Source organism: Apteryx mantelli, chromosome 4 (genome assembly GCF_036417845.1).
Source record: "Apteryx mantelli isolate bAptMan1 chromosome 4, bAptMan1.hap1, whole genome shotgun sequence".
NCBI classification, from domain to species: domain Eukaryota; kingdom Metazoa; phylum Chordata; class Aves; order Apterygiformes; family Apterygidae; genus Apteryx; species Apteryx mantelli.
In genome coordinates this window covers 20485332-20498669 of record NC_089981.1, presented here as the reverse complement: position 1 = coordinate 20498669, position 13338 = coordinate 20485332, and the positions used below count along the sequence as shown (strand labels likewise).

The 13338-nt window shown below is 65.4% G+C and overlaps 2 protein-coding genes across 3 annotated transcripts in view; one reads left to right on the top strand and one right to left on the bottom strand.

Moving 5' to 3' along the window:
- B4GALNT4 (beta-1,4-N-acetyl-galactosaminyltransferase 4) overlaps positions 1-6542 on the bottom strand; it is a 28891-nt gene extending 22349 nt beyond the window's left edge. Inside the window, exon 1 of one of the 2 annotated variants that reach the window (XM_067295914.1) lies at positions 6348-6542. In XM_067295914.1, coding sequence (XP_067152015.1) covers positions 6348-6498 — 151 coding nt within the window. In that variant the 5' untranslated portion in view covers positions 6499-6542. The remainder of the gene's footprint in view (positions 1-6347) is intronic. The other variant, XM_067295915.1, reaches the window with a different exon arrangement.
- A 5355-nt stretch (positions 6543-11897) lies between these two features.
- LOC136992063 (dispanin subfamily A member 2b-like) lies at positions 11898-12810 on the top strand. The gene is made up of 2 exons (XM_067295913.1): positions 11898-12193; positions 12288-12810. Exons 1-2 carry the CDS (start codon positions 11981-11983, stop codon positions 12486-12488), a joined length of 414 nt encoding a protein of 137 aa, XP_067152014.1. The 5' UTR covers positions 11898-11980; the 3' UTR covers positions 12489-12810.
- The last annotated feature ends 528 nt before the right edge of the window (positions 12811-13338 follow it).

Sequence of the window (13338 nt, the reverse complement as noted above, 5' to 3'; positions counted from 1 at the left end):
CACGGAGAGGGCACGTGGTGGAGATACCCCCCGTCGCACCGTGCTCACACAAAGGGGTCGAGCACCTTTCCCTCGGCAGCACTGTGCTAGTCCCCGATGCCTCTGCTCCTGGCAAGAGCACGCTCAGGAGCCTGCCGGGGTCCGGCGCCGGAGGTCTTTTGGAGGCACGGGTCTACCAAGGCTCACTCGTGCCACAACAGAAAGATCACAGGCTGTCCTCGCAGTAGCTTTCGCTGCCGGGCAGATGTTCTGCTGAGCCTGTCAGGGAGATGTTTCCGCTCTCCTTCACCCCACTGCCTCAGCCTGACAGCTCAGCATGGCTGAGACGGGTGACAGGCACCATATAAACGTGTCGAACAAATAAGCACTCCAGCCGAGCTGGCTAACGACAGCGATGGGACGGAGGTGAACAGGGCTGGTGACCATCTCCCACATGGTGACAGCACAGAAGAAGGCCCGGGAGATGAGGCCAGCCCAGGCAGCGGCAGGAGGGCAACCCCTCGGACAACCCTTCCTTCCCACGCAGTGCGGGAGACGTGGGTGGTGCGGCATTTCAATCACTCCCGCCTGCTTAGATGACACTTACATCTACAGTTGGCTTAGAAAAGGGTTTCGTTTCCGTAATCGGTAGCGAGAGGAAGGAGAGGAGCCAAGTCTCCGGCTTTGAGGGCGCTACGGGGCGCACGGGAGCTACCCCGTTTCCAGCAGACCATGTTCACACGCTGCCAGACCGCAGCCTTCTCACGCCCCCAGGCCAGCACGGGGGTGGTTTCCTCCCCTGCACCAGCAGGGCCTTACGGCACAGATGATTTGAGGAGGGAACTAGAGGAACGAGGAGGTTTTTTTTTTCCCTCCCCCCCTTCCCCCAAACCAATTGGTTTTGGGCTGTTTACCCACTCTGTGACATTTCTTGCAGCTGGAGCAACAGAAATCGATGCCGGCTCGCTCCGGGCTGGCTACGGAGCTGCTATTTGAGACCAGTCCGGCTGACAAACACACACCGGCGTCGCGAACAGCCGGGAGGCAACGCTGACACTTGTACACCTCAAAGCGCTTCAGCGCCCTGAACGCTACCCTACCTCCCCTCGCGCATCGCGGGCGCGCAGATCTCCGCCAGCTCGCACCTCGCTCCACGTGTATCGGCCTTCGTCCCCGCCATCTCTAGCTTCATCCCGTTTTGCATCAGCTCCGAAGGCACAAGCGGAGCTCGCCGGAGCGGCGCTGGGCTGCCCACGCGCTAGCGCCTGCTCCCGCCGCCCTCCCCATCGCGGCAGGGCGACGCGCGCTTACTGCGGGGAGGATTTGGCCCTTGGCACCAAGGTTTTGGCTCCCGTGAAACAGCTGCTGCCAAAGGTTGCCCGTAGCCTGTAAGGCAGCGGGAATTTGCCGAAATTAGTTTGGGCCCATAAAATAGCCCCAGCCCACTGAATTTACGGGCGCCTCTCGGTTGCAAACGCGGCGCGGAGCATCCCCTACGCGACAGCGCAGCGCCGTTTCGCCACCTTCGCGCGTCTCGCAGGACAGCCGGAAAAGGCCCAGGAGTTTTCCTTCCTTTCGAGAGCCAGCAGGCAGGATCACAGCGCTGCAGGGAAGAGAACATCCCACCCGACGCAGCATTTCAAAGCCCCGTGGCTCGAACTTCTCTCCTCCTTGAAAGGGAGCCGAATTTCAAGCTATTCTCTGCCTACAGCCTCACGAGCACTGGAAGACTCAGTACACACCGCTCACCGTTTCGCTCGCCAGATTTCCAGCCCGTTTCAGCCAGCGCCTGTTACCTCTTTCCCCTCATTTCCATTGCCTTTGGGTGCTTTAAAGTCCCCCTTTATTTTCAATACATACATGGCGGCAAATTCAGCCGAGCCCTACGCCTTTAAGGAGGCCAGCGGAGGAACGGAGCATCCGTTTCCATTCAGCTCGCGAGCGCGGCCAGCCTCTGCCTCCCCCTCCTCCCCCCGGCGCCGATCTCTGCCGTGCATCGCACGCGTGCCGTATCCATCGGTCAGCAGCCAGCTCCCATCAGCCTCGCCCCCCAGCCGAAATCTCTCCTTGCCCTGCCATCGCCTAGGCAACGAGCACTCAAATAGGGCCGGGGCGCAGCACGGATGAGCTGCCGCTACCTCGGAGGCGGCTGCTCGGCCATGTACGGCTCCGTGCGAAGGGACCTGGCCGCCGCGCAGGGAAGGAGCCGTCAGAGGGGAGCGCGCTCCCCAAACTCGAACGCAAGAAAGCTCTTGGCGCTTCGAAAAGGCCCGTAGCTCCCAACGGCGCGTTTTCGGGCTCGCCGGGCCCTCCGCCGGCGCCCTTCCCCACGGCGGAGGCGCCCAGCTGCTCCTCGCGGCTGAATCAGCTCTTTGACGCCGGAGCTGGCGAAGCCGGGGCGGCACGGAGAGGGCCGTGACCGCGGCGTCGCAGCTGGCGCCCCGGGCGCGAGACGGGCTCTCCTCCCGGCGTCCCGTGGCTACGGTCAGGGAGGGTCGGAGGCAAAAAGTCCAGGGGGCATCCAAGGATAACGCCGCTCCCAGCGCCCGCTTAGAGGCCTGAACCCCAGTGGGGACAGAAGAGCACCCAGGAAGGAGCCGGGGTGCAAACGCTGCTCCCGAGGGAGGGTTTTGCTCGCCCGGCTCCGCCGGGAGCGCGGCGCAGGGAATATTCGCCTCTCCGCGCGTTGGGTTCGCTGCCTGCCCCAACAGGCCCTACCAAAACGGCACTGCACATCCCGGGCGGAAGCGGCGAGCGCCGCACGCGCTTCTGAAGGGCGCGAAGGGAGAGGGGCTCTGTTTCGGCCTTGCTAGGCCAAACACCCTCTTCGCCTCCTCAAACATCCCGCGCTTCCCCTATGACAAAACCCTCCCGACACCCGGTTCCGAGCACTTTGCTTCCAAACCCATCACTCGTTTGGCGCCGGCAACGTCCCCGCTGAACTAAATTGCCTCCTTCAGTGAGATGGCTGCCGGGGGGAGAAGGACCAACCAAGCGCCCCCTGTTAAGGACCATTTTATATTTTTCCTGTAATTTCTTTTCTTTTTCCCTTTTTCCCCCCCCCTCCACCCGCCATGCAAGCATTTCCACCCCATTGACTCAGAGCAGTTTCCAGCCGGGAGAGCACCGTAATGGCCTCATTATTTCAGATGAGGAATCTCTGTGTTAAATTAGGCGGAGAAGGGTAATTATCTACTTGTAGAAGATAAGAAAGGGGGGTTATTTCACCAGGAACAGAATGCCAGCAGGGTTCCCGGCCAGGTCCCTGAACTCGGCAAGTCTGAACGCACGGCTCCAGCTCCGCAGGCGGCAGCCGGCTGGGCTGAGGCCGCGGGTACCCCCCACGCTCCCTGCCAGTGTCCCCCATCGCTGTCCCTCCCCACCTTACACCGACGAAGCTGCCAGAAGGACAGACTCGGGCCCCACATCTTCAGCCTGCAGAAAGTCCATCTGCTTGGAGCTGCTTCGTTTAATGAGTAATTAACCTTTCCAGACATCCTCTGCCAGCTGATGCAAGGCAGGTAGCCTCCTCCGTGGCGGGGAGAGAGGCTCCAGCTCATGGAAGCAAGCGTCTTCTTGGACACTCCTGGTGCTCAGGTCCTACCACGGCACTGAACTGCCCCGCTTCCTTCCCAGCCACCTCTCCCTCTCCGGGGGCAAGCATCCAGGCCATCCCTATGGGATCTGGGCCCTGAACACCCCCGGCTCTGCCTGCGCTCTCCCCAGCAGGGACCCAGCTAGCTGGTGGCTGCTGCTTCGCAGCAAGTGGTCCCACAGCCTCATTGATCCGGTGTCCCCAACTCCCTCCAGACCACTTCTCCCAAACTATTTAATGTTAAATTAAAAGGAGGTCGGGTCCAGGGCTCTTCCTCCTCGCTGCCCAGGTCAGCTGCAGCAGCACCAGCCAGCCAGCACCTCCCCATCGCAGCTCCAGCGGCTGGGGGAAGGTTGCTCCTGCGCTCGCAGGGGTGGACGCCCGCAAGGCGCAGAAGGTGACACCCGACCAGGGAGGTCGCTGTGCCCTCCTCGTCCCGTTCGCTTGCCCCAGCCCAGGGACACCCGCTAAGCTCCGAGGAAGATCAGGTGGTGGCTGTGCCGAGCGGCTGGCGGCCGTTTGCGACGCGGCACCCACCGCTGGCTGTGCCCCGCTGCCTTGCCGGAGTCTCCCGCAAAAGCCAGGAGATGGAGAAGAGCAGAACTTGCCTCCCAGCAGTTGGCCTTGGGAAGCAAGTCCTTCCCCAGCACAGCACAAAGCCAACTTCACCTTCCTTCTCCCAATCCCTCCTTTGCAACGCTTCCAAAAGGCTCAGCAGGACCTAAACGGCCGATCCGGCCTTGCCTCGCCAAGCCGCTGCCCGGCTCGCGGGTACTGCCTGGAAGGTCTCGGTGGAAGGAGCCACCTCGCTGGGTCCGGCATCCAACTGGCAGCCGGATGCGGTCCCCGACTACCCTAACAGGCGGATGGCAGAGCACAGCAGACGTGGGGACGGAGCCCACTCAGTCTCTGCCTCACACTGTCATTTACACCGCAGCCAGGCAGGGAGACGGAGCGAGAGGAAAACCTCGGGGAACGGGAGCGCCACGCTCACTGTCACGGGCACAGACAAAGGAGGACTTGCAGCAAAGCAGGAGTTAGGCGACTACGCCGCCATCCCCACCCCACGGCACAAGCTCGCATCCTTCCCCGCTAAGCTCCATCTTTTCGGACCCCTGTTTAGGTGCATTGTAGCCGCAGGGTTTCCCCGCTGCGAGCCAGAGCCTGGCAATGCGTTTCCTCGCCGCTACAGCGAGCGCCGAACAAATAGCCCCCCCGTCACCCCCCGCAGCCTCCTAACAGGCAGGCTGGGATGCAGGGCACGTACCAAAGAGGTGGGGGAGGGCAGCAACGCGCACAGCCGAACCCGCCGGCTCCAACGCCGGGAAAGGCGCCCGGGGAACCCACTTTCTCGCCAGCGGATGCTTTTGCCGGCATGCTCAGCCTGAGCTTCCTCCCCGGAGCGCGCCACGTTTCACTGCATGGACAGGGCTGCGGATGGAGACCTCGCCTCACCCTCCCAGCTCCAGACCCCGAAACGCGGCGGGGCGGACGGTCGGGCTAGAGCACCGCGGGCGTTTTCGCAGCCGTAAGACACCTGGCTGCGGGGCTCGCGATCCCACGCCATCCACCTCCCTGCCAGTTCAGAAAGGAGAACCGGGTTCTCTCTTTTAAATCAGGTTAATCACAGTCACCTCGGGTAGCCGCTCGCGGTTAGACTTCTGTAACTTGTGGGTTTCCTAATAAGCACGATTCTGCAGCGGAGGAAAACAAAAACAACAAAAAAACCCCACCAAGCCCAGCTCCCCATAACTGCTCCTTTGAGATGATGCATAAGCAGTTTCATTTCCTGCTTTTCTCCCTATTAGCATTATCCTGATTTTACCGTAACGCCAGAATATCTGCAGGATCACGCTGCTGCCCCAAACTCCAGTTTTACCAGCTGAAAGACTTTACCAGTCTGAAGTACTGCTCTGACCCACTAAGGACCCACTATTTCTCGTGTGCTTAAGCAGTAACTCCCACTCCTTTCTCATTTATTTATCCTTAAGGCTCAGACTCCCAAAACCAGATGGGAGAAGAGCTGCCTGTGCAAGCCAATTGCCCTTCCCGTCCAAGTCAGAAACGTGACGGCTCAAGTTTCAGCCAGCGTCTCCAACGCGGCAAGTATTTTGTGCCGTTTCAATCACCGCAGCAGCCCACCGAGGTCAGCGAGAAGAAAGCAGGGAGAAAATAAGCGTAAAGCCTCCCCCAGCCGGGATCGCCGCAGCGAAGCCGAATCTTCGGAGAGCGCTAGCACCTGTCTCTCCGGATTAGCCGCGCGGTGACCCCCTGAATCGCTTCTCCCCCAGCGCAGACGGGGTGCAAGAGGAGGGGGAAGGATTTTTTTTTCTTTTTTTTCCTGGTTTCAAAGCGCGAGCCCAGAAGCCGTCAGCAAAGGGACGCGCGAGAACAACGGGGTCTGTCCCTTGCAGCCAGCTCCTCCGAGACGACCCGTCATTATAAATGGCCTTCTTTGTGCACGCCAAGGAGCGAGCGAGCGGGCTGAAAAAGGAGGACGGAGCCACTCGAGAGAAGGGGGAAAAAAAAAAACAGTAATAAAACGAAGTCGGAGTAAATCAGAGCCCGGGCCGCACTCCCCGTCCCTCGCGGCTCCCCTCCGGCGAGGCGGGCGCGGACTCGCGGCCTCGGTGCCCCTGGGCGCCCCCGAAGCCCCGCGCGGAGGGCGAGGGGCGCGAAGGCGGGCCCGGCGGCTCGACGCCCGGCGCCGGGGCCGCCGAGGGCACCGGGGCCGCCGAGGGCGCCGAGGCCCCGCCGCCCGCCCGGCCGTTACCTCTGGCGGAGGCGAAGGGCAGCCGCAGGGCGCGGCCCTGGCGCGCCAGGCTGACGTGCAGGTAGGTGAACCACACGGCCGAGGTGAGCAGCGCCAGCAGCAGCAGCAGCTTGAGCTGCTTGCGGATCTTCTTCACCGGGAGCCGCGGCATCCTGCCGGCCACATCACCGGCCCGCCTAGCCGCGGCCCATAGGGGCCCCGCCGCTACCGGCCGCCCGCCGCGGCCCCGGGGCGGCGGCCCGCGGCGGCGCGGCGGCTCCCGGCCGCCCGGTGCATCGCCGCCCCGTCGCGCCGGCGCCCGCGGAATGAATGAGCGGCCGCGCGGAGGGCGGCGCCGCCGCTCGGCCCGCGCCGCCCCCCCACCCGCGGCGGCGGAGGCGGCGGCGGCGGAGGCTGGCGGGCGCCCGGCGTGCGCGGCCCGCCCCGGCGGCGATGCGACCCGGCCCCACCATCGGCGCTGCCGCCGCCGCCGCGGCAGAGCGACGGCGCCGCCCGGCCAATGGGAGCCCGCCGCCGCCGCCAATCCGCCAATCCGCGCCGCGCGAGGGCGGGGCCCGCGGGCGGGGGGGCGCCGCCGCGCGCGTCTCCACGCCAACGGGCCGGCATCCCCCCGGCGCGCGCCGCGGGCGAGGCCAAGCGGGGCGCGGGGACGGGGGTGCGGGGGCGCGGGGGAGGGAGGGGGCGGCCGCCTGCCGGCGCGGCGGGAGGGCGGCGGGCGGCGGGGCCTGCAGGGAGAGGGCGGTCGGCGCGGCGGGCAGGCGGCGGGGGGCGGCGGGGCGGGCAGCGCGGGGCGCGGCGGGGACGCCTCCCGCAATATCCCCCCCCGCGGCGGGGATGGTACGTTCCCGAGCGGCTCCGAGCCGTTAGGGGCTGCGGGGCCCGGCCGGGTTCCGAGGGGCGAGGGAAGGGGGATCCGCCGGGGGTCAGCATCCCTCCTCACCGGCTGCGGGGATCCCATGGGGCTGGGTGTGAAGATCCGGCCTCACTAGGGGCCAGGATCGCCCCACTGGGTTTGAGGATCCCGCGAGGCCGGCTGCGGGGATCCTTGTATCCCCCTGCTGGGTTTGGGGATCCCGTGGGGCCAGGTGCGGGGATCCTTGTATCCCCCCCAGGTACAGGGATCCCGTGGGGCCAGGTGCGGGGATCCTTGTATCCCCCCCAGGTACAGGGATCCCATGGGGCCAGGTGCGGGGATCCTTGTACCCTCCCCCCCCAGGTACAGGGATCCTTGTATCCCCCCAGGTACAGTGATCCTTGTATCCCCCCCAGGTACAGGGATCCCACGGGGCCAGGTGCGGGGATCCTTGTATCCCCCCAGGTGCGGGGATCCTGGTACCCCCCCCCAGGTACAGGGATCCCACAGGGCCAGGTGCAGGGAACCTTGTATCCCCCCCCAGGTACAGGGATCCCATGGGGCCAGGTGCGGGGATCCTTGTATCCCCCCAGGTGCGGGGATCCTTGTACCCCCCCCCCAGGTACAGGGATCCCACAGGGCCAGGTTCAGGGATCCTTGTACCCCCCCCAGGTACAGGAATCCCATAGGGCTGGGTGCAGGGATCCTTGTATCCCTCCCAGGTACAGGGATCCCCCCAGGGCCAGGTGCGGGGATCCTTGTATCCCCCCCAGGTACAAGGATCCTTGTATCCCCCCAGGTACAGGGATCCCACAGGGCCGGGTGTGGGGATCCTTGTAACCCCCCCCCCCCAGGTACAGGCATCCCACAGGGCCAGGTACAGGGATCCTTGTATCCCCCCCCCCCAGGTACAGGGATCCCCCAGGGCCGGGTGCAGGGATCCTCATATCCCCACACTGGGCCTGGGGATCCTGCGGGGCCGGGTGCAGACCCAGGGCCCCGAGAGGAGAGCGTGCAGTGGGTGCCAGCGCCGAAGGTGCCGGTGCCGCGGAGCCACGGTCCCGTTTCCCTGGGGAAACGCGCGCTTTCCCGGGCAGGCCCAGGCGCTCCCGTCCCCGGGGGCGGCGGAGCGGGCAGCTGCCCCCCAGGCGCCCCGTGACCCCCAGCCCGTCGCGCAGGCCGGAGGGAAACGGGCCCAGTCCCCGTCCCGGTCCCTGTCCCCATCCCGGTCGCCGTCTGCACACGGCACCACTGCCATCTACTGGGAGCATCTTGGAGCTCCTCGGGGCCAAGGCCCGACCCAAGCGCTAACGTCCCCCAAAGACGGAGCTTAAATATAGAAACGACGGTACGTGGCAATCGTGGAGCGAAACGCAGCGGGGAGCGCGCGGGGGACACCCGGCACCCGACACGGCCTTTCTTCCCGGCCGCCACGGCCGCGTCCCTGTAGCCGAGCAGGAAAGGGTAGTTCGGCCTGTACAAATCTGACAATAATTAGCAATAATAATAATAATAATAATAATATGGCAATAAAGAACCCCGCGCTGGAAGTGCAGCTGGCCCTACGCATGCGAGCGCCGCCACTTAAACCGTGATAACAATCAACGGCAACGATTAAACCAGCGTAAACGGGATCATATAAAAAGCAAATAAAGTCCGATAAAAGCAAACAGCGCAGGGAGAACTATCGGCCACGTCGCGTTTAGGGAGCCGCTAGTCGGGGCTGCTTTGGGAGTCCGCTCCGCGTGCGCGTGGCATTGCAGGTGCCAAAAGCGACACGTCACGTTTCTCCCAGGGTTTTTCCTCTCGGCTGCTTTCAGTTCCCGTTTTGCATCTCGAGGCCAGTTTGCCACCAGCTCCAAACCTGCTTGGACCAGACTAACGTCGCCCCTTCGCTTTTTAAGAGCTACCTCCCTAAAAGCGGCGTCCGCTGGCCTCCGAACGGGGCTGCGGCCTCACGCTCCAGGGAGAGGACTGGGCCCAAGAGAGCTCGATGCGAGAGGAAAGACGCTTCGAGATGTCTGAAATCCGGCAGGGCCGGGGCTGAGAACGGCCACAGCTCAGTTCACTGCCTATTTTTCCCTCCCTCTGCAGCACAGTAGCGGTGCTCGGGAGCTCCTTAAAAGGGCGAGAGAAATCGTAGTGGTTAGGGAAAACCTTCACAGCTGAGGAAACTAGAGGGCACCAGTGCTCCGGTTTGCATTTCGAAGCCTCGCCTGCGTGCAGCTTCCTTCTGGATTCGGGAAACAGAAAGTTCATTAGCTCATAATTAAGCCCCATCGCTACAGACGCCAGAAAGCAGCGCACCCGGAAAGCTGAGCCGTCCTTATGGACCGCTTGGCGTGCAGCCGGAAGAGGGAGAGCGCGCAGCGAAATCCGTGCTCCTCCAGGAGGAGGCGGCGGCCCGACCTGCTGCCAAAAATTTGGAAACCTCTCCGTTTCGCCCTTCTAGCCAACGCTCCCTCTGCCCTCCCGAGGGGTCGGCTTCAAAAGCCGAACCCCGCTGCCGGGAAACGTGCCGGGGGGGGGGCCTCCTTGGAATCCGCCCCGGCGGCTCTTCCAGCGAGGCCTGTTTGTCATTAGCGCCGTTTTAACGTCTTACTGGGCGCCCCGCACGTCCCAAAAGCGGCCCGGCGTTAACCCACGGGGAGCCGGGAAGGCCCGGGCTGAGCCGCAAGCTCGGACGCAGCCATCCCGCCCAGCCCCGGGATTTCGGCAGCTCCCGTTTGCAAAGTTCCGGTTTTGCATCGCCATGCACGGCTTCTGGGACCGCCAGCTGCGATCGCGTCCTCGGGGCTGCCGAACTGCCCCGGGGGCTTTCGTAAAGCCTGGCGACAGGGTAAACTCGACTCCCCCCGGCCCAGGCGCCGGGTCCTTACGCCAGAGTGGGGGGGGGGGGGGGTTTGCGTGCGCACGGGGCAGCACACTTTGTCCTCCCTCCCCTGCGATAAGGACGGTGCTATCTGAGGTGATGGCACAGGACAGGACGAGCGCTTCGACCCGGGTCTGCCCGGACTGAAAAAAAATAAATGACAACTCCTCTCCCGCCAGCGGCGAAACGCGGGGAGGCGAAAGCGCTCGAGCTTCGGCGGCGATTCCTGCGGCGGACGCCCGATCGCACGCAGCGCGCCGCAATACGGCCACCGATCGCATGCGGGCAGCGCAGGCGCTCGCAGCGGGGCAGCGCCGGGCCTGCCGCACGCTCGCAGCCGCTTGGAGCGGCAACACGCTCCGTCCCGCCTCGACAAGATTTCCGGGAAAAGAACAAAGAAGAAAAGGGAGAGGCATCCCAGAGGGATGCCGGTTTGTCGGGAGAAGCGCCTTGCGTCTCGATGGGAGCCGGAGAGGCTGGCGCAGGCTTCGGTGCTGCTCCGAAGCCTCCGCGCTCGCGGCCCCGCGGGAGGGGAGGGGAGAGGGGACCCCCCCCGTGCCACCCCGGCGCTCACCTCCGGCTGGGGGGGCGGCACGGGGGGCCGGCAGCTTTCCAAAGCGGCGCCAGTCCGCAGAAACGAAACTGCCGGGCGCCCGCCCCACGCCCAGCGGGGCGCCAGGCCAAACCCTGCGCTGAGCGCGGCCCCACGCCGAGCCCCACACGGAGCGGAGCCCCACGCTGAGCCCCACGTCCAGAGCAGCCCCTTGCCCAGGGCAGCCCCACACCAAGCGGAGCCCCACGCTGAACCCCACGTGGAGCAGAGCCCCACACTGAGCCCCATGTTGAGTGGAGCCCCACGCTGAGCCCCACACCGAGGGAAGCCCCACACTGAGCCCCATGCTGAGTGGTGCCCCATGCCCAGCACAGCCCCACATGGAGCAGATCCCCATCCTGAGCCCCACACCAAGTGGAGTCCCACACCAAGGGGAGCCCCACACTGAGTGCAGCCCCCTGCTGAGTGGAGCCCCACGTGGAGCAGAGCCCCACACTGAGCCCCATGCCGAATGGAGCCCCACAGTGAGCCCCACATGGAGTGGAGCCCCACACTGAGCTCCATGCCAAGTGGAGCCCCACACTGAGCCCCGCACGGAGCAGGGCCCCACGCTGAGCCCCATGTGGAGCGGAGCCTCTCGCTGAGGAGCGCCCCACACTGAGTGCAGCCCTATGCTGAGCGGAGCCCCACGCTGAGCCCCACGCAGAGCAGAGCCCCACAGAGCCCCATGCCGAGTGGAGCCCCACACCAAGAGGAGCCCCATGCTGAGCAGAGACCCACACTGAGCCTGATGCTGAGTGGAGCCCCATGCCCAGCGCAGCCCCATGCCCAGCGCAGCCCCACGCTGAGCCCCACATGGAGCAGAGCCCCACACTGAGACCCATGCCAAGTGGAGCCCCACACCAAGGGGAGCCCCACACTGAGTGCAGCCCCACACGGAGCAGAGCCCCACGCTGAGCCCCATGCCGAGTGGAACCACGCAGTGAGCCCCACGTGGAGCAGAGCCCCTCGCCGAGGAGTGCCCCACGCCGAGCGGAGCCCCACGCCGAGCAGAGCCCCATGCCCAGGGCAGCCCCGCACTGAGCCCCACGTGGAGCAGGGCCCCACGCCGAGCCCCACGCGGAGCGGAGCCACCGCGCCGCGAGCGCGGCCGCAGGCGGGGCAGCCCCTAGGCGCCCATCGGGAAATGAAACCGCGGGCGGGGGCCGGGGGGGCGGGGGGGCGGCGCCGGGCTCCTCCTCCTGCCCCTGCTCCTGCTTTTGCCCCTGCCGCCGCCGCCGCTGCCGCCGCTGCTGCCGCCGCCGCTGCCGCCGCTGCCGCCGCTGCCGCCGCGGCGGCGTCCCGAGGGCCGAGGCATGGAGGGGGCGCGCGGCGCGGGCTCGGCGCTGCCGCCCTACGAGGTGCTCAAGGAGGGTCACGACATGGAGGTGCTGCCGCGGGGCGCCGTGGCCGTGCCGTTGCCGCCGGCCGAGCCGCCGCCCCGCGACCACCTCGCCTGGTCGCTCTGCAGCAGCCTCTACGCCAACTTCTGCTGCCTCGGCTTCCTGGCGCTTGTCTTCTCCATCAAGGTGGGAGCCGCCGCGGAGGGGGCCCTGGGGCACCGGCGCCCCCCGCCTGGACCCCTCGGCGCTGACCCCGCTCGTGTGTGTCCCCCCGCTCCAGTCTAGGGACCGCAAAGTCCTCGGTGACTACAGCGGCGCCCTCAGCTACGGCTCCACCGCCAAGTGCCTCAACATCACGACGCTGCTGCTCAGCATCCTGACCGTCGTCCTCATCGTCATCCTGCTGGCCACGGGCGTCATCACGGCCGTGAGCTGGTACCACCAGGAGCAGCACGACCTGGGCTTCCCCGGCGGCACCTAGCGCCACGCCGGCCACCCGCCCACCCGCCCGCACTCGCCTTCCTCTCGCCGCCTCCGGAGCATCCCACTTCCCGCTCCGGCCGCCCGCCCGCTCGTCCGTCCACCTCGTTGGATGGGAGATGGGCGCCCGAGGAGCAACGCTGTCGTAACGGGGAGAGAAATCTGCTTTTCTGCTTGCAGCTTGGCTGGGGTTTGCCTTGGGGGGGACGGGGGGGGGGTCTGTAGTAGCACCCAGTGCCTGTAAATCTAGTCCCGAGGAGGAGAAGCACCTTGGTCTGTGAAAATATGCTGCTCCAATAAAAGTTTCTTTCATGTTTTTCTCACGCCTTGGCTTTTTTTTCTGTGGCCACAGCCCGGGACCTGCGCGGCAGAACCTCCCACCGCTTCCCGCCTGGGCGGAAGCGGGTTAAAAATTATCATTTCCCCCCCTTTCCCTGCCAAAATACACCGAGCGGCGTGGGGGGGGGTGCGCGGGGGCCGCGCGGGGGATGCACGGGGCCGCTGGACCCAGGCGCCCACGAGGGTTTGGCAGAGGGGCCTGGCGGGAGCGCAACAACCCCCCTGCACGGGGCACCTCCTTTTTTCTTTCTTTCTTTCTTTCTTTCTTTCTTTCTTTCTTTTCTTCCTTTTTCCCCCGAAGAACCGGGGCCTCCTGCCAAGAATCGGCGCTCGTGAGTAAGCTGCCAGAAACCCTTCCCACAAAACACGGCCGTTATTTGCTGCAGAACCCCTGGCGCTGTCGGCCTGGTGAATCATTTATTCCTGAGTTCCTGCTCTTCTTCCCGTAAAAGCAAGCAGGCACGTGTCCCCCTCCGGCCCCGGCTGCAAACAGCTTCGTTAATCCGCTGCCG

Coding starts and splice junctions, on each gene's coding strand:
- LOC136992063 (XM_067295913.1), top strand. CDS start 11,981: ATGGAGGGGGCGCGCGGCGCGGGCTCGGCGCTGCCGCCCTACGAGGTG. Junction 12,194..12,287: donor CGCTTGTCTTCTCCATCAAG/GTGGGAGCCGCC, acceptor CCCCCGCTCCAG/TCTAGGGACCGCAAAGTCCT.